Source organism: Nicotiana sylvestris, chromosome 4 (assembly GCF_000393655.2).
Source record: "Nicotiana sylvestris chromosome 4, ASM39365v2, whole genome shotgun sequence".
Lineage (NCBI taxonomy): Eukaryota > Viridiplantae > Streptophyta > Magnoliopsida > Solanales > Solanaceae > Nicotiana > Nicotiana sylvestris.
The window spans coordinates 13,292,846-13,317,527 of NC_091060.1; the positions used below are offsets into that span (position 1 = coordinate 13,292,846).

Genomic DNA, 24,682 nt, shown 5'->3' on the forward strand with positions numbered 1-24,682 from the left:
GTTATGTGTATGGATACTTGTATGCCCTTGTCAGCCAATGTTTTGAGTGTACAAATAATCATGTCGGCCTTGGGTCGTCCTATGTCTAGTATTCCCTTATATTTTATTCTAGTTATCTCATGACGTCCCTTTTGGCCCATTTACCCATGATAGTATGATAAGAAAGATATGTTATGTTGGTACTTGGTTTAGTAAGGCACCGGGTGCCCGTCGTGGCCCTCCGATTTGGGTTGTGACAGTAGCGCCACAATGGGCACTCCTAAAGTAAGTAGTGCCTGCTAAGACATTGTAGTTTCCTAATGCAGCCAACCTAATACGTAAACTTGTTGAGACATTATTCCCCCCTATGTTTTAAGGTTAGTTGGCTCGTTTTCATTGTACGTTGGGGGTATTTTTGGTTCGATTTTGTTTTATTTTTACCAAAATCAAAATCAAATTTTATCGATTTGGTCGATTCGATTTTTTTTAGTTTGTCGAATATTTCTAGCCTTTGTCTTGTAAAATACATAAGACATAAATCCGAGATTATTGCACACCATAGTAGCACCACAATGGGCATTCCTAAAGGCTAGTAGTGCCTGTTAAGACATCGTAGTTTCCTAATGCAGCCAACCTAATACATACACTTGTCGAGACATTATTATACTTACGTTTTTAAAGTTATTTGACTTGTTTTCATCGTGCATTGGGGTGTTCTTGGTTCGATTTTATTCGATTTTTACCAAAATGAAAATTAAATTTTGTCGGTTTGGTCGATCCGATTTTTGTTGTTTTATCTAATATTTCTGGACTTTGTCTTATAAAATACAGTTCAATATTTCTTTTACTAGAGTTATTAGTTTAATTTATATTTAAGAGACTATTTGGTCAATTTTCTAAAAGCTTCTTTTAAGAAGTGTTTTTTGTCAAAATAACTTTTGAGATCCGGAGAGAAGCAAATTCAATTAAGGGCTACTTTTTTAGTATTTGACAAAGAGATTGTGTTTGACGAATCTTTTCAAGTATATTTTGCAACGAAAATTATTTGACTAGAGAAATCATTTTAAATATCTTTATGAAAGAATTTAATTGATTTTTTATTTTATTTAGTGAATTTACAACATAAAATAAAAATATATAATACAGTTTTTAATCAATATAAATGTGGTTAAACCCAAAAGGGAAGAGAAGAAAAAAATTTATATTTGTATATGACAGATAACATGTTAAATAACGAGAGGTTGTAGTAAAGATAAATTCTTTAGAAAAATTTTGTTTTTAAAAAAGATAATTTTATGCTTCTGTTTCCTGGAAGAAGCAAATAATTTGTAGTTTCTGCCTAACAATAGAAAAATTGCTTTGCTCTCAAATCGTTTTTGATTTTAGCCAAAAAAAGGGATTTTTATATACCTATACACTATTGAAAACTTTATTATCCTCCATACTCTAGTTTTAATCTAATTACATAATATATACAAAATTACCAATTATGTACATTTTTAGGCATTTAATGATAATAATTAAATCCTAAAATCACTATAACGTCTATATCCGACTCCCCCCATGTTTTTCTCTCCACATCCCCCACATATCTTCAGTATCTCCCTCTATTAACGCATGTTTTCACTCTTCTTCAAAAATTCTTCTATATTTTTTCACTCTTCTTCAAAAATCCCTCTCCATTTTTATATATTCAAGCTCTAAATACTCTACCACACACCTCCATTAACGCCTGTTGCTTGCTTAACTTTCAATGAAGAAGAAAACACTTTCGAAGATCAACCCTAATTCCAGTAAGAGAGCAGCAATTCCATCATTGACAACCATTAAAAGCTTTGAATTCAAATTTGGATTTTTAAAATAAATTATTTGTTTGGATTGGGTGTTTTTGCTGATGTTTTAAGTTCAATACCACACGGGGGACGGGGAGGGGAATTTGTATGGTGTCCAATTTTCGCTTAAACTGATTATGGAAGGACCTGGTTCTTCTAAGTGTTCCTTAACCTACTATTGCAGAAATAGTAAATGTAGAAAGTAAAGAACACAAGTATTTACGTGGAAAACACCTGGATCAAAAGGTGAAAAAATCACGACCTACTTCTAGTAGGATTTTTCCAAACTCTCCACCAAATCAATGAGCCAAAAACTGTATTTACAAAATACTTTTGTAAACCTAGGATTAACTCTAATCTCGTTGTGGCAAACGACATCTAACTGTTGCGACAACTTCAAGTTAACTCTAACTTGAATACTCTAAGTACCTATTACAATTGCCTCTACATAAAGCTGAAAGGTACAATATGAAAAACCTACTACAATTGAACTAGAATAAAAGACAGACACTTGGAACTGGTTCTTCTATATGATTCATGTAGTTTCAGGTTTGCACACTTGAATCACACATGAACTGCTTGCAAAATCCCTTGCTATTTTTCTCTCAATTCACGTTTAACTTCTGCTTTTGTGCGTCACCTGTAAAGTGAGAACATCCTGCAATTTATAAAGTTAGTAGATGAAGAAATAGCTAGAGTTCTAATGCTACTCTTTCTTGGTGAAAGAATTCTAGTCGATCTCAACTTCTAAATCCTTCCCTATCTTGGATAATGTTCTCTTTTGGTAAGAAGTCCTTCTCTTTATCAATTATGCAACTTTTTCGATCAAGAGATATCGAATACACCAAGTTAAGCTTATCTCCTTCACGTTCATTCCACATGCTCGAATCTACTCGTTTCTATGCACACAAGGGATGGACCTGGTTCATACCTGAGCTTCCTTTGTCAATCTCCAAAACTAACCTTCACTTAGGCCAACAAATTCCCCATTTTTGATGATGACAAACTTTGTGATTTTCATAAGCTTAGGCCATGTTTCAACTTAGCTCAACATCAACACAATGTTAGAATCATTTTTCTTTTTTTCTTTCACTTATCATCAAGGACAAGGTACATTAGGTCATACACATCACTGTTCAAAGTATAACACACAACCTTTTCCCCCCTTTGGCATCATCAAAAAGTTGGATAAAAAATGTAAGATTACCAGATTTTAAACTTACTCATGGCCACTAGGGCTACTTCAAATGCAAAAAATGGATTAATCATCATAGATCAAGCTAAGAATTTCAATCATCAAAGAAATATAAACAAACAGTTAGAGCAAAACAGTGAATTTTATTGATGATTGATAAGATTCTACCACAAAGCATAAGAAGAAATAAAAATACTGAAAACATGAGCAAAAGAAACAAAAAGTCCCAAACTGGGTCACTGGTTGATCTACACTAGGCCAGGAGGCTTAAGGCTCGGAAGGACCAGGTGCTTGATTTTGGGCTTGGATGAGTTTTAGCATATTCTGAAGAATGCCATCATTCTTCTCCTTTTCTCTGTCAGCTCAGTTCTTAGAGTATCTCTCTGAATCTCCGCCTCTGCCAACCTCTTCTTCAGCCTTTCAATCTCAGCATCATTAGCCTCACTTTTTGCATCAAGGCTCTGACCTTGTTATTCACTGGTACCTTTTTGGATAAACCTAGTTCTTTAGGAGTGACATTGACTTCATAATCGCAAGCAACCAGAGTGTTAACCCCAAAATGATCCTTTCTTGTACCAACCTCCCACTTATTTATAGGTACCTTGAAGTGTACAAGCACAACTGTGAGAATGAAGTCATAGGGAATGACATGAGACTTGGTGCCATTGATAACCTTATCAAGAAGCTGAATTATAAATCTGGGCCAATTAATCTGCTTCCCACTATCTAAATACTCCATCAAGGCCATGTCCATGAATTTTGCAATGTGCCTCCTTTCCTTCCTTGGCATAACACATTTGATGACAAATTCGAACAACACTTTCTGGGGTGGCTTCATCTCACTCATGTATACAGCCTAGGGATCAAGTTCCTCCTCATTGTCACTAAATTTTCTGGTAATGGACAGGGCAGTAGGAAGGTTTTATAGGTTTGACCACTTAAGCTTTGTGTAGTCATTGTACCCCTCAGCAGGTACACCTAGAATTTCACCCAACTCCTTTACATTGAAAGAGCTTTGCACCCTTTTCACCAAGCATGTAACCCGTCCATCCTTCACTGCAGCATTTGCCATAAATTCAACAATTTCACTCCTGGCCAACCTGCCATCCATCTTAAGGACGATGTCTTTCCAGCGTTGCAATTCCAATTTCTCCAACCACAACACCATTTATTCCTTCTTCAAATCCCTGAGGAGTCTACCCTTCAGAATTGTCCTTTTGTCAAACTTGGCCATCTTGTCCTTCTTAGTTTCTGAATCATCTTTCTCTTCCTCTCCACTCCATTCTTCTTCCTCAAAAACTTTTACCTTTTTAGTTTTCACTGCAGACCTGGTCCTTTTTGCCAGGGTAGATGGTTTAGCAGATGTTGACTTAGAAGTAGACTTCTTAATGGAAGTCTTGGCTTTCTTGGGTTTGGGAGTCTGAACCTCCACCTCTTCATTCACATCTTCATCTTGATGGACCAGGTCCATCTCATCAACGTCAACAGGCTCACCCACATTCTTCTTCCCTTTTTCAACCTTTTTCATTTTGCTTTCTTCTAAGGCTCTTTGCAAGTCTACCTCATTCTGCTTTAGCTGACTTCTTGTGGATCTTCTTCTTGTGGGAGGAATTTCAACAGTGTCAGAAGGAGCAGCCTTCCTTTTCTTGTTAGCCCTAGCAGTGCCAGAGGTCTATGCCATGGAAGTTCTCTTATTCTTTGGGTTGTAACTCTCACTCACTTTCTTCAATAGGTTTGTGAGGGTTTCTTCTACTGATGAACCAGGTTCATCTGCATTTTGCCCAATTTTAACCAGCACTTCAGTGGCTTCGCCAGACCCACTTCCCCTTGTTTTCTTCACACTTTCCTTCATTGTACCAGATTCTACTCCATAAACAGCCATTATCCATGTATCAAGAGTGGGTGAAGAATCAACCACTCTTTTACCCGTTCCCCTTTCTTCGCCACGAGCACCCTCACTCTATTTTTCTTTTCCCTTTTACTTTTACCACCAATCCTTCTGGACTCAGAAGATTCTACATCAACTACAGATCCAACTGAATAAACCTATTCTTCAGATTCTCAGCCAACTCATAGTATTTGGGCCAGAGGTTACCTGTTCTGAATTAGAAGACCCATTTTCTTCCTCCTCAGTAGCAGACTTGAAGGACTCTTCAAAGTTTTGGGGTTCTTGGGCTTGGATAGCTTTCAATTGAGCATCTAATTTATTTGATAGTTCCCCTCTCCAGCCACTTTCTTGCAAGGAAACATCTTGACTCTTCATTTCTTAGGTTGAGGAGTGGTTGAAGACGAGCATGATGGGGGTGTGCCGGGGTTGTCAGAAGGGTTAGCCATTGCTATGCTTGATTCTGGAAGAAAAAAGAGAAAGATTGGAATTTGGAGAACGAGAGACGATGGAAAGTATTAGACGACTTGAAAAGTATGGAATGAAGACAGAGATAATGATGATCAATTTAAAGGGGGTAATTAATGGGCAACGGGAGGTTTTTCAAACTTTTAGAAGTCTAATCAAACTAAATGTAAGTTTTGAAAAGACATTGGGGTTTATCCCTAATATCTAGGGGGTTTAATTCGGTTGGGAGTCTTTGAACAGAATTGGTTCACTTATAATAGATAATTTCAAAAGAACTTTGGAATTTGGTAGGACTCTGCTCATGATCCAAATATTATTATTTCAAATTATGCAGAGTGTAGAAGACATACCGTGTTATCTTGATGAACCAAGTTCTTCACTGATAATTTTCTTGTGTAAGTCTAAATTTGCCAAAATAGAGAAAATATCATTAGAGATTAACAAGTCATTTTAACACATGACACAAGAGTATACTAATGAAAGTATGAGATTGAAAAAGATCTAATATACTTATGTACAAGGTGTTACAAAATATCTAACCAATTTTTTTTTCTGTTTAACCTTGAAATGAACCTTTTAAGTGATCTTATTCATCTCTAATTCCAACATGTTCCTCTCAAAGTGATCTCTACTTAAGGCTTTTGTTACGCCCTGCAATATTACGTCAATATTACGTCCCGCAATATTATATTACGACGATGTCATGCTCTACGGTAATATGTTATGATGGTGTTACCCTCTGAAGTAATATATTTACGATTGATGTTACGTCCTGCAGTATTAAGTTACGACAATGTTGTACCCGACAACAGTATATTACGCTTCGCAGTAATAAGTTACGACATTGTTTGCACCCTGTAGTATTACATTACAGTGATGTTACGCTTCGCAGTAATAAGTTACGACGATGTTGCACCCTGCAGTATTTTATGTTGAATTTGTCATAAGGTAATTGACATCAGTCCAAGGAAAAGATTATTTGGGGATTATAAGGATTATGTTATTTCACAAGTGATTAGTAAATTCATGAAGGTGAAAGGGGGAGCAAGTCTAAGAAAATAAATTTTGTCAAAGTTTGGCATTTTGGGATAAAATACGGTCCAAGCTAAAATATCCGGTATTTATGGATTAGTGTCATACAAGGTACTACATGGCCATGATAGAAATGTATATAAGGTATGTAAAAAGTGAGTAATATTTTAAGTAAGTGGGAATAATTCTCAATTTTCGAGTAATTGGTTAATTACCGAATATTGAAAAATTACCTAGTAATTAATTAATTATTTGCTGGATAAGATTAATATTCCATCCCACTCCACGTGGCAAGAAGCCACAAAATTGAAATGACTAATATGATCACTTTTGCCAGATGGCTAAAATATGAAAATAACTAGGACATGACTTACATTAATTAAGTCTTAGCAAAATAAGACTTGAGATCATTTTTTTTAAGACAAAAGTAAGCAATTCAATAGAGAAACATTCTGTACAACCAAAGACGTTATAAGCAGTAACATTTTTCCTTCCAACATTTCACACCAAAACGTGATTGTTCCTAAAATTTCAAGGAATCAGATAAAATTTCGTCCGTGAATTTCTAAAGAAGCAGGGGCAAATTTTGCTCAATCAATGAAGGTTTTTCAACGGAGTATTATACTGAGTTTTCTCTACTCCAGGTATGTTAAGGCTATCCCTTCTTTTTTTTGGCATGATCCATACGATACGAACGAAACGTGCAAATGCACAAATTTCATAAATGACTCTATTCATAGAAGTATTAGAGATACCTATGTTCCTAAATTTCCATGTGTCATAATATTTTATTATTTGTTCACGGGTCTCAGAAAATATGAAAGTTGAGAAAAAAAAGTTTACTTTATGATATTGCTCAAAGACAAATGGTCTTATGAAATTCCGAAAGATTTTATTAACGTACTTTTCATGCATTGCATTCATGTGCATTGACCCATGACCAGATGGCGTTATATATGCGTATATATGTAAATATATGTATATGAGATATGGAAAAAGGTTACGGTATTATATACGTACCACCACCTGATCAGCTGGTATATGATGATGATGTTGGCCACAGTGGATGAAATATGATTCAAATGGCATTATATGCGCGCATATGTGTGTGTGTATATATATATATATATATATATATATATATATATATATGGGATATGGGAAAGGTTATGGCATTATATACGCACCACCACCTGATCAGCTGGTATACGATGATGATTTTGCTCACACTGGCCGATATGATATGATGGGATGCCCTCATAGGCTGATGATGTTATGAAACATGTACCTATGCACGACATGACATTCATACGCATATGCATGACGCTAAAAGTAATTTATGATTTACAAAGTTATTTAGACTAACAGGTTGAGTCATGTACTCTATATTTCTTCCATGTCTCTTTTTTATTTATTTATGTGCCTTACATACTTTGTACAATATTCATACTGACGTCCCTTTTGCTTGGGGACACTGCATTTCATGCCCGCATATCCCGATAGACAGGTCGAGAGCCCTCCAAGTAGGCTATCGGCTCAGCGGAAAATGTTGGTGCGCTCCATTTGCTTCGGAGTTGCTTGTTTGGTTAGTATGATTTAGATGTGTATGGTTTGGTATGGCGGGACTATGTCTCGACCTTTATGATATTTATGTATTCTTAGAGGCTTGTAGACATATGTCGTGTACATGAAAGATTGTATGGCCTTGTCGGCCTATGTTTTGAGTTTATAAATGATTATGTTGGCCTATTAGGCCCGTATGTCACGTGTATATGATGATGTAATAAGAAAGATGTGTTACGTTAGTACTCAGTTGAGTAAGGTACAGGTGCTCATCGTGGCCCATCAGTTTGGGTCGTGACATCTTTTGTGAATATGTCAGCAATTTGCTTGACAGTAGCACAAAACTCCACAGTGATCAAGCCTTTCTTATAGTTGCCCCTCAAAAAATGGTACATAACATATATGTGCTTAGTTCTCTTATAATGAACCGAGTTTTTTGTCATACTAATGGCACTAGTGTTATCACAAAATATAGGGATGCAATCAAAGTCAATTCCAAAGTCCAATAATTATTGTTTGATCCACAACAATTGAGCACAACATGAAGCAGCAACAACATACTCCGCTTCAGCAGTAGATAAGGCCACTGAATTTTGCTTTTTGGTAGCCCATGACACAAGATATGAACCAAAAAAGTGTGTCATACCTGAGGTGCTCTTCATATCCACAAGGAAACCTGCATAATCAATGTCAGCATATCCCACCAGGTTAAAGTTACTACCTTTTGGATACCAAAGACAAAGGTCAGTGGTGCCTTTCAAGTATCTCAATATTATCTTGGCAGCAGTCAAGTGAGACTCCTTTGAATTTGTCTGAAATCGAGCACAAAGACCTACACTGAAAGCAATGCCAGATATGCTACTAGTGAGATATAAAAGAGAACTAATCATTCCTCTATACAACTTCTGATCAACAGATGAACTAAGTTCATCTATATCCAATTTTGTGGTTGTTACTATAGGGGTATAAATTTCTTTTGATTCTTCCATTTTAAACCTTTTAAGCAACTCTTTCACATATTTCCGTTGATGGATCATACTTCCATTTGAGTTTTGTTTAATTTGTAAGACTAAAAAGAAATTAAGCTCACCCATCATACTCATTTCAAATTCACTCCCCATTAGTTTAGCAAATTACTTACTTAATTTATCAGTAGTTGCTCCAAAGATTATATTATCAACGTATATTTGCACTACTAGGAGGTCTTTACCTTTTTCCTTCAAGAATAAAGTGTTATCGATTTTACCTCTCTTGTAGCCATGCCCAAGCAGTAATTTAGATAATCTTTCATACCATGCTCTAGGAGCCTGGTTGAGCTTATAGAGTGCCTTGTAAAACTTGTACATATGATCAGAACACTCCTTGCTTTCAAACCTTGGAGGTTGCTTGACAAACACTTCTTCCTTTAAATAGCCATTGAGGAAGGCGCTCTTGCATCCATCTGGTGAAGAGTGAATTCTATGTAAGAAGCAAAGGCTATGAGGAGTCTTATTGCTTCCAACCTTTCAACCGGAGCAAAGGTCTCATCATAGTCTATGCCCTCCTCTTGGATATATCCTTGAACCATTAATCTTGCCTTGTTCCTTATAACTGTTCCATATTAATCAAGTTTGTTTTTGAAGACCCATTTTGTACCACTTACTGATTTGTCCTTGGGTCTTGGTACTAGATGCCAAACTTGACTTCTTCAAACTGGTTGAGTTCATCTTGTATTGTATTTACCCAGTCTGCATCCTGCAAAGCCTTAGCAATATTTTTAGGTTCAATAAGAGATAATAAAGCATCAAAAACACAAATATTCTTTAATGAAGATTTGGTTTTAATCCAGAGGTTGGATCAGTAATTATGTTCTCAATAGGATGAGAACTTTGGTACTTGTAAGGTTTCACAACCAACTGGTTTCCTCTTGAAGTTTCTCCAATATTTTGTTGCTGAGGAACAGGTTCATGGACAAGTTCCATCGAGGTATGAGATTTAGTTTTTCGTTGTTCAGTTCCCCCTGCCAGGTTGCCCTGAATAGAAAAACATGTTCCATTACATGTTCCTTCTTCCGGTGTAGCTTCAGCCTGGGCTGTGATTTCATTTAAATTTCTTACCAGCCCAGTTGCTTCATCCTCATTTTCATGTCTCTTAGAAAGAATGTTAGCTTCATCAAAAATCACATGTACACTTTCTTCTACACACATAGTTCTTTTGTTGTATACCTTATAAGCTTTGCTATATAAAGAATATCCCAAGAATACTCCCTCATCACTTCTGGGATCAAACTTACCTAGGGAGTCTTTACCATTGTTGTGCACGAAGCACTTGCATCTAATGCCCTAAGATAGGATATATTTCGTTTTCTCCCTTTAAGTAACTCATAGGGAGTCTTCTCTACAAGAGGTCTAGTCATACGCCTATTGATGATGTAGCATGCAGTATTTACAGTTTCTGCCCAGAAGCTATGGGGTAGTTTACTAGAAAGAAACATAGTCCTAGCCATATCTTCAAGTTTCCTATTCTTTCTTTCAACTACTCCATTTTGTTATGGGTCTTAAGAGCAGAAAAATTATAATATATGTCATGCTCATCACAAAATTCAGCAAACTTAGGATTTTCAAATTCAGTTCCATGATCATACCTAATTGATGCAAGTTGATTACCTAATTATTTCTGGAAGGTTAGGAATGCTATCCTGGAAGGTCAGAAAGCCCGAGCGGTTCCCATGTCAAATGATGAGGTGGTCCATTTGACCCAAAAAATGCTGATCTCAGGGCGCAAGTCAAGAACCTGAAGGCTGAACTGCTCAACGAGCAAAAGTCGGGAAATGCCCTAATAGACCTTGTTCTCCAGACGTTTGCCGCAACTTCCAAGCCTTTTCCTCCTAGAGCCCCCTAAGAACCCCTTCAGTGACCAGTTTTCTAGATATGTTTATTTTTTCTTATTTCTTTGTTGATGGTTGGTGGATGTTTTTTTTATGGTTGGGATGTACTACTACTACTGCTCATGTGAACAAGTCCATTGTAGCCTCTTCCTTTTCCAAAGTAAGAGGCATATTAAAAATTATTAATATGAATCCTTTTTATTATTTCTCATACTGTCTCTATATGTTCTATTCTTTCTCATGATTGTGTGCACATGTGTGGAATGAGTTAGCTTAGCTGGACTTCTCTGTGTTGTTGTTCTTTTTAATGATGCCAAAAGGGGGAAACACATTGGGGAACTAGTTCTTAGACTAATATAGGACTCAGGGGGAAATAGGGAAACACATTGGGGAACTGGTTCTTATGCTCTATTACTCTTTAAGACAAGGCATAGTCTCAGGGGGAACTCTTTGAAACTGGTTTGGTTTTTACTAAGCCCCAATTCCGATTTATAATTGTTGAAGTTTGTCAACATCAAGAAGGGGGAGATTGATAGATCTTAATGGATCTTGCCTGATGTTTTGATGATCTAACAAACTTACTGCTAAGAATTAGACAGGGAACCTGACCGACTTGGATTGCTGCAAGCGTTAACAGATTGCAGCTAAAAATGAATTGCTATAGCTTCAGGAGCTAGGAACCAAACAAGGACCTGATGCTCTTGTGGTTTCCTCATAGCAATACAAAGTCATTTGGACACAGCTGGAAATAAAGTGACCGATGGCATTGTTTCTGCCGCACTACACCACACTGTCAGCCCACTCATTCTCTAACCAAACAAAGTACTCACATCATTTCAAGTGATATGATCAAGATGTACCAAATGAACTTTATACAAAAACATCACTGGAAGGTTTCTGTTTCTCATTCAAGCCTCTTGTAAAATCAGAAACATCATTCTCACAAGCTTGAAGAACAAGGTTGAACGCCTCTATGGACCAGTTCCTAAAAGATTGATTGTTGATGTCCTAGTTAAGTTGTAACCTTGTTATTGTACTTATTATATCTCCTAAATCGCTTACTTAGAAGCATACTGATTAGGAATCCTCTTGTAAATCCGTAAACTCATTGAGTTTATGTTGTGACTAGATTTAGTCATAAAGAAAAGTCTTTGTAATCGTAAAGTTACAAAGTGGCTTGTGGTGATAACATCACAAGTTAGAAAAAGCCTTTGTAACTAGGATAGTCACAAAGTGGCTTGTGGTAAAGGTACCACAAGTTAGTTGAGTAAATCCTTTGCAATAGGAAGTATTGTAAAATGGCTTGTAATAGGTAAGATTACAAGTTAGTGAAGATAAAAGCCTACAGGTATAGGTCGTGGTTTTTTGATCCCCTTGTGTGGGATTTTTCCACAAAAAATCCTCTGCCTCGTTTACTTACTGTTTTACTAAGTGCTCTCAGCAAAATCTTATAGAGGACCAGGTACTCTACGATTTGGTGGATCCATACAAACTTACAATTGGTATCAGTGTAGGTTCCTCCTATCAGGCTAACACCTAGGAAGGATCCTCATGGAGGCTGTACTAAATTTTGAAGAAGGTCAATCCATATACCACCCATCTATGTTTGATGGAAAATGCTATTGGTGGTGGAAAGCTAGAATGCACGATTTCATCATGGCTGAGGATTATGAGCTATGTGATGTCATTTGCGATGGTCCGTTTGTTCCAGTCAAGGTACTAGATGAATTCTCATTTTCAAAAGAAAAAATTAGCAAAGAATACACTGAAGCAGACAAGAAAGCGATGGAAAAGAACGTTCCTGCCAAGAAAATTCTAAGTATATGGATTGGGACCTAAAGAGTATAACAAAATCTCTACCTGTGACACTGCCAAGGAAATATGGGAGGCTTTGCAAACAGATCATGAGGGAACTACATAAGTAAAACAAGATAAACCTAATACTGGTGATATTTCCATGATGGCAGTTGAAGGCGAGGAGATTGGATATGACTCAATGCTTGCTTTGATGGCTCAATCAGATAATGATGAAGACAATGGCAATGAAGAGGTAAACTTTAGGGATGTTCAGAAAAATCTAAAATCCTATTCTCCTAAAAAAAACTCATGTGTTTAGCTGATATTTTAATTACTGGATTTTGTAGTATTACGAAGGATAGAGATTCCTTGTTCTTAGAACTAGAAGAATCTGAACATACCAGAGAAGACTTAGTGGTTGCAGTTACTAATCAAAAGAAAACCATTGAAATTCTTAGAAAAGAAAAGAGTGACATGTTGGCAGAAACTGCAGACCAAAGGGAACTATTAGTAAAGCCTTTGACTAAGTCAAAACCTGAAAGCTCTGAAAGAGGAAATGAGATAGTTAGTGAGGAATATTTTAGGCTTGAAGATGAGGTGAAGGCCTTGAGATGTAGGATGTGTGCTAAAATTGAGAAAAACGAGTTCCTCCAAGCCAATCTAGAAAAAGTGATGAATGGTCTTGAAAGGTCTCTAAAGTGGACCTGGTCCTTAGAAGCTACCACTGCCTTGCTCACTAAGGATAGTGAAAAAGGGAGGGGAGCAGGGTTCCCAAGGGAGAAAACTCCTCACTACCCTCACAGTAAAAGCGCCACTGCATCTGATAACTAGCTTCATACCCAATGTGAGAACACTAGGCACTTCAAGGAAGGTGTCCAGGCCAAGAATCAATCAGTACCAAAAGACAAAGTGGCTGCTGAAACCGTGACCACAAAAGAGGGACCAGGTTCCACTCACAGAAAACGCACATTACCTGCATGGACTAAGAGAGCTCTTATTCATTCTCTTGGTTACTACAAGAGACCCAAACTTGTTTGGGTTCCTAAAACTAACTCTTAATCTCTTGTGCAGGGAACAATAAAGGGAGGCGGTCAACAATGGTTCATGGATAGTGGATGTTCGAAACACAAGACTGGGAACACCACAAACTTTCTTTCACTAAAAACCCTGCAAGGAGGGAGTGTATCCTTTGGCAACGGTAAAAGGGGTACATTCTTGGAGTTGGAAAAGTTGGGAAGTCACTCACTCATTTTATTAAAAATGTGTACTATGTCAATGGACTTAAGTACAGTCTCCTAAGTGTCTCTCAAATTTGCGATAAAGGAAACAAGGTGGAATTCTTGTCCAAAATATGTACAGTCACTGACCTTGTGACCGGTGAAATAATTCTAGTGGCCAAAAGATACAAGAACATCTATGTTGCTAATTTCGAATCTTTATAGAGTGGTGATGTGAGTTGTCTGAAGGCGGTTGATGATGATGCTGAACTATGGCACAGAAAACTAGGCCATGCAAGTTTTTCCCTTCTGAACAAACTAATTCAGAAGGACCTGGTCCATGGTCTGCCTATGTCACAATTCAAAACTCAAAAAGTCTGTGATGCCTGTGCTAGAGGAAAACATGTAAAGTCATCCTTTAAGTCAAAAAGAGATGTGAGCACCTCAACGCCGCTTCAACTCCTACTTATGGATCTGTGTGGACCTATGAGGGTGCAAAGTAGAGAAGGAAAAAGATACATTTTCGTAATCGTGGATGACTACTCCAGATTTACATGGACTTTGTTTCTCAGAACAACAGATGAAACGGCTGAAGTATTTGTGGCCTTTGTGAAGAAAATCCAAGTGAAGATTGAGTCTAGAGTTGTGTGCATGGGACAGAATTTTACAATGTCAAATTTGATAAATTCTGCAATGAAAATGGCATCACTCACAACTTCTCAGCTCCCAGAACTCCACAGCAAAATGGAATAGTAGAAAGAAAGAACAGAACTCTGGAAGAAATGGCAAGAACAATGTTAATTGACAGTGGACTTGCAAGAACTTTTGGGCTGAAGCTGTCAACACTGTCTGCTACTTAGTGAACAGGTGCATGATCGGATCAATTCTTAACAAGACCCCGTATGAATTGTTGAATGGAAGAAAACCCAAGCTGACTTACCTAAGAACATTTGGATGCAAATGCTATGTTCTCAACAATGGAAAGGATCAGCTTGGTAAGTTCGATGCCAAAAGTGACGAAGGGATATTTCTTGCCTACTCTTCTCAAAGCAAGGCTTACAAGATATATAACAAGCGGACTCAATGTTTGAAGAAAGCGTTCATGTTATTTTTGATTAATCTCAACCATCATTTGAGAAGAGTGCTAAGGAAGATCAAGATGGAGAACCCTTACTTGTTCCTGGTAAAGTCATTAATATGACAAACGGAAAGGCAGACATGATGAGTCAAGTAAAGGAGCCAAATGAAGATAACACTACCTCATCATCAGTAGAACCAAGCACTTCAATTACAATCACTGAAGCTGAAGAAAGAGTGGTTGATGCAGTTTAAGGAACTCCACTGGCATCTGAGAGAAGGATAGAAAAGAATCAGCCAAATGTACCTTCTTTCTCTCAGAATGAACCCCAGGCATCTAACTGGAGACATCAAAGTTCTCACCCTATAGACAACATAATCACTCCTCTAGATTTCAGAGTTCAAACCAGGTCAACAACTAGAAATTCACTTTCCTTCTTAGCGTTTCTCTCCCAGATAGAACCCAAAAACATCAAGGAAGCCTTGAAAGATACAGATTGGATTACAGCCATGCAAGACGAGCTGCATCAGTTTGAGAGAAACAGTGTGTGGCACCTAGTACCCAGACCCCCAGATAGAACCATTATAGGAACCAGGTGGGTATTCAGAAACAAACTCGATAAACATGGAATTACCACAAGGAACAAGACCGGGCTAGTGGTTCAAGGCTACAATCAGGAGGAAGGGATTGACTATGATGAAACATTTGCGCCAGTGTCTTGCATGGAAGCCATCAGAATTCTGATCGTCTTTGCTTCTTATATAGAATTCACTTTGTTCCAATTGGATGTCAAAAGTGCATTTTTGAAAGGACTGCTTAAGGAAGAAGTCTATGTGAAGCAACCCCCTGGTTTGAATATCATGAGCACCCTGAATATGTGTTCAAATTGGACAAAGCTCTGTATGGTCTAAAGCAGGCTCCTCGAGCGTGGTATGAAAGATTGTCAAAATTCCTCTTAGAAAATGGATTTAAGAGAGGGAAAATTGACAACACTCTTTTCTTAAAGAAACGGGGAAGGAACCTGCTCATTGTTCATGTTTATGTTGATGATATCATTTTTGGAGAAATAGCTGACTCTTTATGTGAAGAATTCACAAAACTTATGGGAAGCGAATTTGAAATGAACATGATGGAGGAATTAAACTTATTCCTAGGTATTCAAGTAAAATAGTCCTCAAGGGGTACTTCTATTTGTCAACAAAAATACATCAGAGAACTCTTGAAGAGGTTTGACATGGAAGCATCAAAAGTGATAGACACTCCCATTGCAACTGCCACTCGACTGGACATGGATGAAATTGGATCTCCTGTGAATCAAACAATGTATAAAGGCATCATTGGGTCTCTCATCTATCTCGATGCCAGTCGACCTGATATTGTTTTTAGCGTGGGGCTGTGTGCGAGATTTAAATCAAATCCCAAGGAATCTCACTTGAAGGCTACCAAAAGAATACTAAGATATCTCAAAGGCACGCAGGACCTGGTGCTATATTATCCATCAGGTGACAGTTTTAATCTGATTGGGTATGCTGATGCAGACTATGAAGGTTACTTTGTGGACAGAAAAAGCACTTCTGAGATGGATCACTCCCTAGGATCATGTCTTATCTCTTGGGGTACAAGCAAGCAAAATTCAGTGGCTCTTTCAATAACTGAAGCTAAATATGTAGTTTTAGCATCCTGTTGTGCTCAGCTTTTGTGGATCAAGCAGCAGTTGGAGGATTTTGGAGTTCTCACTAAGAGTGTGCCTCTCCTATATGACAACACCAGTGCACTCAACATGCAAAGAATCCAGTTCAACATAAAAGGACCAAACATATTGATGTGAGGCATCATTTTCTGAGAGATAATATAGAGAAAGGGTTGATATGCATGAAGTTCTACAGCACAGAAGATCAAATTGTAGACATTTTCACCAAGGCACTAAGTAGGGAACAGTTTGAAAGAAACAGAGTAAAGCTAGGACTGTCGAAGCCAAATTAAGAACCTGATTCCTCTTTAGCCGGCTCGTATTCTTAAGAAATAATTAGTTCAAAGTGTTTTCTGGCCTTGTCTAACTCACTTCAATACCGTTGCAGGTAGACACACATGATAAGCATAGAAGCAGTAGATGCAGTACATGACTGATAAAAGAGGATTAATTCTTTTCAAAAAGGGGGATGAAGAAAATGTTTTTCAAGAACCAGGTTTTTGTACTAAAGGTTAGTAGTTCTGTGCATCCATTTTAATACACGTCTTAATAAGGTACAAAATACAACTGCACATCAACTTTTCAGATCCCGCTGTCACATCCCTTCAATTCAAACGTTCCATCTCCCTCTGAAACATTGAAATTCTCCACGCCTAACCACCGTTTCAGAACCGATGCCTATTCCTCTCCCTTAATAATTATTCTTCTTTTAAAAATCTCTCTCTTCTGTTCTTCTTGACCATAAGCCCTACTCTAGATTCACCTAAAAGGTAAGGATCGTTACACCTCTTCTCCCAATGGCTGAGGAAACTTCTGATTTCTCTACTTCAGTGGTTACTACCTCCGACACATTTATGGAACCTCTCGCTTTTTACTGAGCCTTCGTCACCCTATATTACTCCTACTGCTGCAGTCACACCTTCCCCAGTTTCCAAATCTCTTCCCCACTAAAAAACCCTTGAAACTGTTGTTCTTCTTTCCCTTTTATCTATTTTTCCCGCTAGTCAAACCCTAATTGGAGAACAAGGTCAAAATACTGAGTTCACAAAAGGTTCTTCCATCGCTGCCATCGATTTCATGGTTATGGAAGCACCGATTGAAGAATAAAAGACTGTGTTTATGGTATCCGCTGATGGGGTATTGCATGAAGTTATTTCCCAGAAACATAAGTCACAAAGCGTGTGGGTAGAAAGAGCCATTATGGCTGTTAAAGGGGATGCAGTAGTATACACTACTGGGGCATCACATGAGGAACCTGATTCCTCTGCGGAGGACCCAGGTCAGGACTCTCATCCCTAAGACAGTGTTGTTCCTACATTTGATGATGTGCCCCTGGAAATTCAAGCACCAGAAATGCGATCTAGTGATGAAGAAGACCTGGACAATGTGGCCCTTGATGCATTCATAAGTAAGCAAAGGGTTGTCTCCACCATTGAGTCTAAAATTAAGTGGCCTACTACCAGGCTTCAAGTCAAAGTGGCCTACGATTCTGCACTCCAAAAGAGCAAGAAAAGTAGTAAGAAGAAAATAAGAAAGTTGGTGAAGGATGGTGTACCTGTAAGTGATGAAGTTATCCCTGTAGTGGAGGTGAAAGAAGGAACTCCTGAGGAACCTGGTTCCATTGTAAGGCGGTCCTTGAAAAAGGCTGAGTCTGTTTCCATGGAGAAAGGGTCTACATCTAAGTCCAAAATGAAGGATGTGGTAATTGATGAGGATATACTTGTCAAGTCCAAGGGGAAAGGCAAAGTTAGTGGAGAAAAGCATAGGAAATACAAGTGTGAAACAGTTGAAGAACCTAGTTCTAGAAAGAAAGCAAGAAGTGAAGTCTACCTTGGCTCTGAGCGCCTAAGGCATCAAAAAATTCTGTTGGGTTGTACGTTTGACCCAACAATCTCGGAGATGGCCGAAATGTGCCAAATTCTAGAAATGGTAGAGTTTCAACAATGGATGCATTTATTCTACATTGATGCCCCTAAAGTGTATGAGTATGAGGTATAGAGTTTCTTCGCTAATCTCTTTCTAGTTGATACTGACCATGTTTGTGCTTTGGTCAATGGGGTGGACATTGTCTTTGACGTGCAATTGCTTGGAGAAATTTTGCAAGTTCCTACAGTTGGGGTGTCGAGTATACGAGATATTTGTCAGTACAACTTCAGAAATGCAGTGGTGAAAGATAATTCTAATCAGAAAGGGGACCAGATCCATAAGAAAGCACTATTTCCTGTCTATCAGCTGTTGTTTGAGCTGGTTAACAAAGTATTGTTGCCTCGAACAGAAAGGAGGTCTATAACTTCAAAATTTGATCTATTCTTAATGGAGCAACTAGACGGTTTTAACCTTGTGAGTCTGTCTGCTATAATGATTGAACACATGCAGAAGATGGCCAATTTCAAGGATGGTAATCATGGGCTTCCCTATGGATTCTTGCTTACTCAGGTGTTCAAATTCTTTAAGGATCCACTGGGAACAGGTAAAGTGGGGACCCATAAGCAGACATTCTCATAGACAACCTTGGAAGAGTGCGAGTGTATTAAGAAGTATGGGGGAGTAGGAAGTACTTCAACTGTATCTCAACTCATCAATGCCCAGAACAGTGCAGCTGAGGAAATACGTCAATTCAAGGCCGGGAATGCTATCTTGGAAAGTCAACAAGCCTGAGCGGTTCCCATATCAAATGATGAGGTGGTCCATTTGACCCAAGAAAATGTTGATCTCAGGGCGCAAGTCGAGAACCTGAAGGCTGAACTGCTCAACAAGCAAAAGTCGGGAAACACCCGAATAGACTTTGTTCTCCAGATGCTTGCCGCATCTTCCAAGCCTTTTCCTCCTAGTGCCCCCTAAGAACCCCTTTAGTGACCAATTTTCTGGATATGTTTTCTTTTAATTGTTTCTTTGTTGATGGTTGGTGGATGTTTTTTTATGGTTGGGATGTACTACTACTACTGCTCCTGTGAACAAGTCCAATATAGCCTCTTCCTTTGAAAAAGGAAGAGGCATATTAAAAATTATTAATATGAATCCTTTTTATTATGTCTCGTACTGTCTCTCTATGTTCTATTCTTTCTCATGATTGTGTACACATGTGTGGCATGGGTTAGCTTAGCTGTCTTCTTTGTGTTGTTGTTCTTTTTAATGATGCCAAAAGGGGGAAACACATTGGAGAATTGGTTCTTAGACTAATATAGGACTCAGGGGGAAACGGGGAAACACATTGGGGAACTAGTTCTTATGCTCTATTACTCTTTAAGACAAGGCATAGTCTTAGGTGGAACTCTTTAAAACTGTTTTGGTTTTTACTAAGCCCCAATTCCGATTTATAATTGTTGAAGTTTGTCATCATCAAAAAAGGGGAAATTGATAGATCTTAAATGCTCTTGTCTGATGTTTTGATGATCTAAAAACCTTACTGCTAAGAATCAGATAGGGAACCTGACCTACTTGGATTGCTGCAAACGTTAACAGATTGCAGCTAAAGATGAATTGCTACAACTTCAAAAGCTAGGAACCAAATAAGGACCTGATGCTCTTGTGGTTTCCTCATAGCAGTACAAAGTCATTTGGACACAGTTGGAAATGAAGTGACCGACGGTACTGTTTCTGCCGTACTGCACCACACTGTCATCCTACTCATTCTCTAACCAAACAAAGTACTCACATCATTTCAAGTGATGTGATCAAGATGTACCAAATGAGCTTTATACAAAAACATCACTGGAAGATTTCTGTTTGTCATTCAAGCCTCTTGCAAAATCAGAAACATCATCCTCACAAGCTTGAAGAACAAGGTTGAACGCCACTATGGACCAGTTCCTAAAAGATTGATTGTTGTTGTCCTAGTTGAGTTGTAACCTTGTTATTGTACTTACTATATCTCCTAAATCGCTTACTTAGAAGCATACTGATTAGGAATCCTCTTGTAAATTCGTAAACTCGTTGAGTTTATGTTGTGACTAGATTTAGTCATAAGAAAAAGTCTTTGTAATCGTAGAGTTACAAAGTGGCTTGTGGTGATAGAATCACAAGTTAGAAAAATCCTTTGTAACTAGGATAGTCACAAAGTGGTTTGTGGTAAAGGTACCACAAGTTAGTTGAGTAAATCCTTTGCAATAGGAAGTATTGTAAAGTGGCTTGTAATTGGTAAGATTACAAGTTAGTGAAGTTAAAAGCCTACAGGTATAGGTCGTGATTTTTTGATCCCCTTGTGCGGGATTTTTCCACGTAAAAATCCTCTGCCTCATTTACTTACTGCTTTACTAAGTGCTCTTAGTAGAATCTTGTAGAGGACCAGGTAATCTACAATTTAGTGGATCCATACAAACTAACAAGGCCATCGATCAAGTAGACATTCTCAATAGAGTGAGAATCAGTCTTACCTACTTTTCCAACCCCAATGATCTCACCTTTCTTTCCATTTCCAAAGGAGACATTTCCGCCTTTGAGGTCCTCAAGTGAAAGGAACTGGTTCTTGCTTCATGTCATATGCTTTGAGCAGCTACTATACATGTACCATATTTGGCTGTTTCCCTTCTCTTGGACATGCAAAAGGAAATCAGGGGTTAGTCTTAGGAATACAAACTAGTTTGGGTCCCTTTCTATTGACAAAAAAGTGAATCATATTCTTTTTGATCCAACCTGGCAGCCTATTTTTCCCTTGAACAAATATTTTATTCTTTTGAATAGCCTTTTCTTTTGCAGTACATTCACTTTTTTAGTGACCAGTTTTACCATAGTATGTGCAAACTTTATTCTCAGGAAGTGCGAGGTATTTGCTTTTGAGATTCCACTTAGGTGCAGAGGTCCCATAGCCAAGTCCTCTCTTGTTGCTACTATGATGTTCATGTAGCCATGAAAGTGCATCGGAGGACCCGTTCCATTTACATGTTCTGTCTAGCTCGTGCTTAACCTTGCTTAGACCCTCCTTTAGGACTCTTATCTACTTATCTCTTTTGTACAACTCATCTTTCATTTTTTATAAGTTTTCTTCTGAAGTGAGTTGTGTGTGATCAGCTTTCTTTTTACATGTTCCTAATTTCAACTTTAGATTTTCAAATCTAAGCTCTAGGACAGTGGTGTCAAGTTCATGAACCTGGTTTTTTAACTCAGCATTTTTACTTACACTTTCACTAGCCCTAAGTTCCAGATTTTTGCACTTAGCTTTCAAAATCATACACTTCTTAGACAGTTGTTCCTTTTTATTGTTTAGATCCTCAGATTCATCAATGAAATCTAGAAGTAACTCAGATAGCACTTCTTTAGACAAAAAATTAATCTTGTCTTTTAGATGAATTACACTTACCTCTGGTTCCTCATTAGATTCTCCAATGGCCATAAGTGTTTGTTCATCTCCATCTTCATCATCTGAGCTTTCTCCCCAAGTAGCAACCATAGCCTTTGTTGATCCTTTGTTCTTCTTGGTTGAACCTGTTCTTTCTTCCTGTTTATTCGTTCAACTATTTACTTATTCCATTCAATTTCCTATTAAGGGCAGTTTTTGATATGGTGATCAGTCTTCCCACATTTGTAACACCCCTCATTCGTTTGCTTTTCAGGAATCGTTGGTTTACTATAGCTTCCACTTCTTGAAAGATCCCTTTTTCTCATTAGGTACTTCTTAAAGTCCTTTATGATCATGGTCATTTCATTATCTTCTAGTTTAGAACCTTCAGTGATTCTGAGTGCAAGGCTTCTTGGGTACATCCATCTTCATGGTTTTTGATTCCTTCTTAGTTCATAAGCAGTGAGATTTCTAATTATCTCATCCAACTTAAGAGTGGCAATGTTCTTGATTCCTGAATAGCAATGATTTTGCTCTCCCAAGTGACTGGCAGAACCCTTGTCAAAATATTCTCAACTCTGTCTTCTTGAGGAATAATCCTTCCAAGAGACTTAAGTTCATTTGTCAGTGTGGTGAACCTTGAGACTTAAGTTCTCAATTTGAGTTGTACAACAGAACTCATATTGAGAATACAGTAGTGTTCCTCTGGACCTCTTCACTTGATGTGTTCCTTCATGAGCCACTTGCAAAGTGTCCCAAATTTCCTTAGCAGTGGTACAACTTTGAATTCTGTTGTACTCGTTGGGACCAAGTCCACACACAAGCCATTTCTTAGCCTTAGCATTCTTCTCCCATTTCCTCAAGTCCTCAGCAGTGTAGTCAGCTCTTATTTTTGGCACATCTACTCCGTCAGTATTCTTCTTCAAGGTAGCCAGGGGACCATCAGTGACAATGTCCCATAGCTCATAGTCTTCTCCGATGATGTGATATCGCATCCTGTTTTTTCACCAAGAGTAGTATTGGCCATTAAAGAGTGGTGGGCTAGCAGTGGATTGCCCTTCCCAATTTCTAGATGGTACGCTCATCTTGATTTGTTCCTAAGGTGTTAGCCTCTTCAACTATAACCCGCTCTAATACAAATTGATGTTTTAACTTCAATACCACATAAGAGGAGGGGGGTTTGTGTGGTGTCCAATTTTTGCTTAAACTGATTATAGAAGGACTAGGTTTTTCTAAGTGTTCCTTAACCTACTATTGCAGAAATAGTAAATGCAGAAAGTAAAGAACACAAACATTTTATGTGAAAAACACCTGGATCAAAAAGTGAAAAAATAACGACCTACTTCTCAATAGGATTTCCCCAAACTCTCCACTAAATCAATGAGCCAAAAACTGTATTTACAGAATACTTTTGTAAACCTAGGATTAACTCTAATCCCGTTGTGGCAAACAGCCTCTAACTGTTACAACAACTTCAAGTTAACTCTAACCTGAATACTCTAAGTACCTATTACAATTGCCTCTAGATAAAGCTGAAAGGTACAATATGAAAACACCTACTACAATTGAACTAGAATAAAAGACGGACACTTGGAACTGGTTCTTCTATCTGGTTCATGTAGCTTCAGATTTGCACACTTGAATCACACACGAACTGCTTGCAAAATGCCTTGATATTTTGTTCTCAATTTACGTTTAATTTATGTTTTCGCCCTATCTTGAACAGTGTTCTCTTTTGGTAAGGAGTCCTTCTCCTTATCAATTATGAAACCTTTTCGATCAGGATATATCAAATACACCAACTAAGCTTATCTCTTTCACGTGCATCCCACATGCTCGAATCTACCCGTTTCTATGTACACAAGGGATGAACCTGGTTCATGCCTGAACTTCTTTTGTCAATCTTCAAAACTAACCTTCACTTGGGCAAACAGTTGCAAACAATTGAAAATATTGCTTGGAGTTTATATCTCAATTTTGAGGGTATTTTGATGAAGATTACACTTGATTTTGGCTGAATTTCATATTGAAACGCGAAGAAGAAGAAGAAGAAGAAGACATGACATACATTATACTTACGAAGTTGTAGTAAAATTATATTATGTTGTTTATATTTAAGTTGTATGATATTGTAGCTGTATATAACTGGGTAGAAATAATGTATGAAAGTTGTAGATAAGTTGTATAATATATAATTAGTTGTATGAAATTTATTTTACTACGTATAAATCAGATACAAAACATACAAAAAATATTGTATAAAAATTATATTTAAGTGGTATGATATTGTAGTTGTATATAACTGATAGAAATAATGTATGAAAGTTGTAGATAAATTGTATGAAATTGTTTTTACTATGATTTGCCATGACATTTCTTTTTGCATGTTATCTTTGAAAACTATTTCCTGGTTGAGCTAAAGAATAGGTTATGGATAGATATTTTTAAAAAAAATTTCAGCTGCTTCTGGTAGACAAGAAGATAACAAATGCAATGGACTTAGTTAATGTTTTAGAAGAAGCAATTAGGGGTGGATACTCAATATTTATAATCGCTGAAGACATTGAGCAGGAAGCTCTAGCCACTCTGGTTGTGAACAAACTTAGAGGAGCACTGAAAATTGCCAAAGCCCCTAGTTCAGGGGCGGCTTAAGGGTCAAGCAAGTAAAGCTAGTGCTTTGGGCCCCTTATTTGAGGGGCCCAAAATTTCTTGACCATTAATATTTTTTAACAATATTAAATAAATATTTAAAAAGACAAAAAGCTGAAATTTTCAAGAAAGGGGCCGTTTGACAATGGAATAATT

The 24,682-nt window shown here is 37.7% G+C and overlaps 3 protein-coding genes across 3 annotated transcripts; 1 reads left to right on the forward strand and 2 right to left on the reverse strand.

Annotated features, from left to right (window-relative positions):
* Positions 1-4,174: 4,174 nt before the first annotated feature.
* LOC138889261 (DEK domain-containing chromatin-associated protein 4-like) lies at positions 4,175-5,269 on the reverse strand. The gene is made up of 3 exons (XM_070172543.1): positions 5,102-5,269; positions 4,727-4,966; positions 4,175-4,678 (listed from the first exon to the last, which is right to left on the reverse strand). Exons 1-3 carry the CDS (start codon positions 5,267-5,269, stop codon positions 4,175-4,177), a joined length of 912 nt encoding a protein of 303 aa, XP_070028644.1.
* Positions 5,270-8,463: 3,194 nt separating this feature from the next.
* On the reverse strand, positions 8,464-9,075 carry LOC138889262 (secreted RxLR effector protein 161-like). The gene has a single exon (XM_070172544.1). The coding sequence runs from the start codon at positions 9,073-9,075 to the stop codon at positions 8,464-8,466; it is 612 nt and encodes a 203-aa protein (XP_070028645.1).
* A 7,071-nt stretch (positions 9,076-16,146) lies between these two features.
* LOC138889263 (secreted RxLR effector protein 161-like) lies at positions 16,147-16,740 on the forward strand. The gene has a single exon (XM_070172545.1). It carries the CDS (start codon positions 16,147-16,149, stop codon positions 16,738-16,740), a length of 594 nt encoding a protein of 197 aa, XP_070028646.1.
* Positions 16,741-24,682: the final 7,942 nt, after the last annotated feature.

What these genes read in the sequence shown, in the direction of transcription:
- LOC138889261 (XM_070172543.1), bottom strand. Translation starts at nt 5,269, where the DNA reads ATGAAGAGTCAAGATGTTTCCTTGCAAGAAAGTGGCTGGAGAGGGGAA. An exon ending in GGTCTTCTAATTCAGAACAG is followed by an intron (nt 4,967 to 5,101) that starts GTAACCTCTGGC and finishes AAAGAAAAATAG; the next exon opens with AGTGAGGGTGCTCGTGGCGA. An exon ending in TCACAAACCTATTGAAGAAA is followed by an intron (nt 4,679 to 4,726) that starts GTGAGTGAGAGT and finishes TCCATGGCATAG; the next exon opens with ACCTCTGGCACTGCTAGGGC.
- LOC138889262 (XM_070172544.1), bottom strand. Translation starts at nt 9,075, where the DNA reads ATGGGGAGTGAATTTGAAATGAGTATGATGGGTGAGCTTAATTTCTTT.
- LOC138889263 (XM_070172545.1), top strand. Translation starts at nt 16,147, where the DNA reads ATGGAAGCATCAAAAGTGATAGACACTCCCATTGCAACTGCCACTCGA.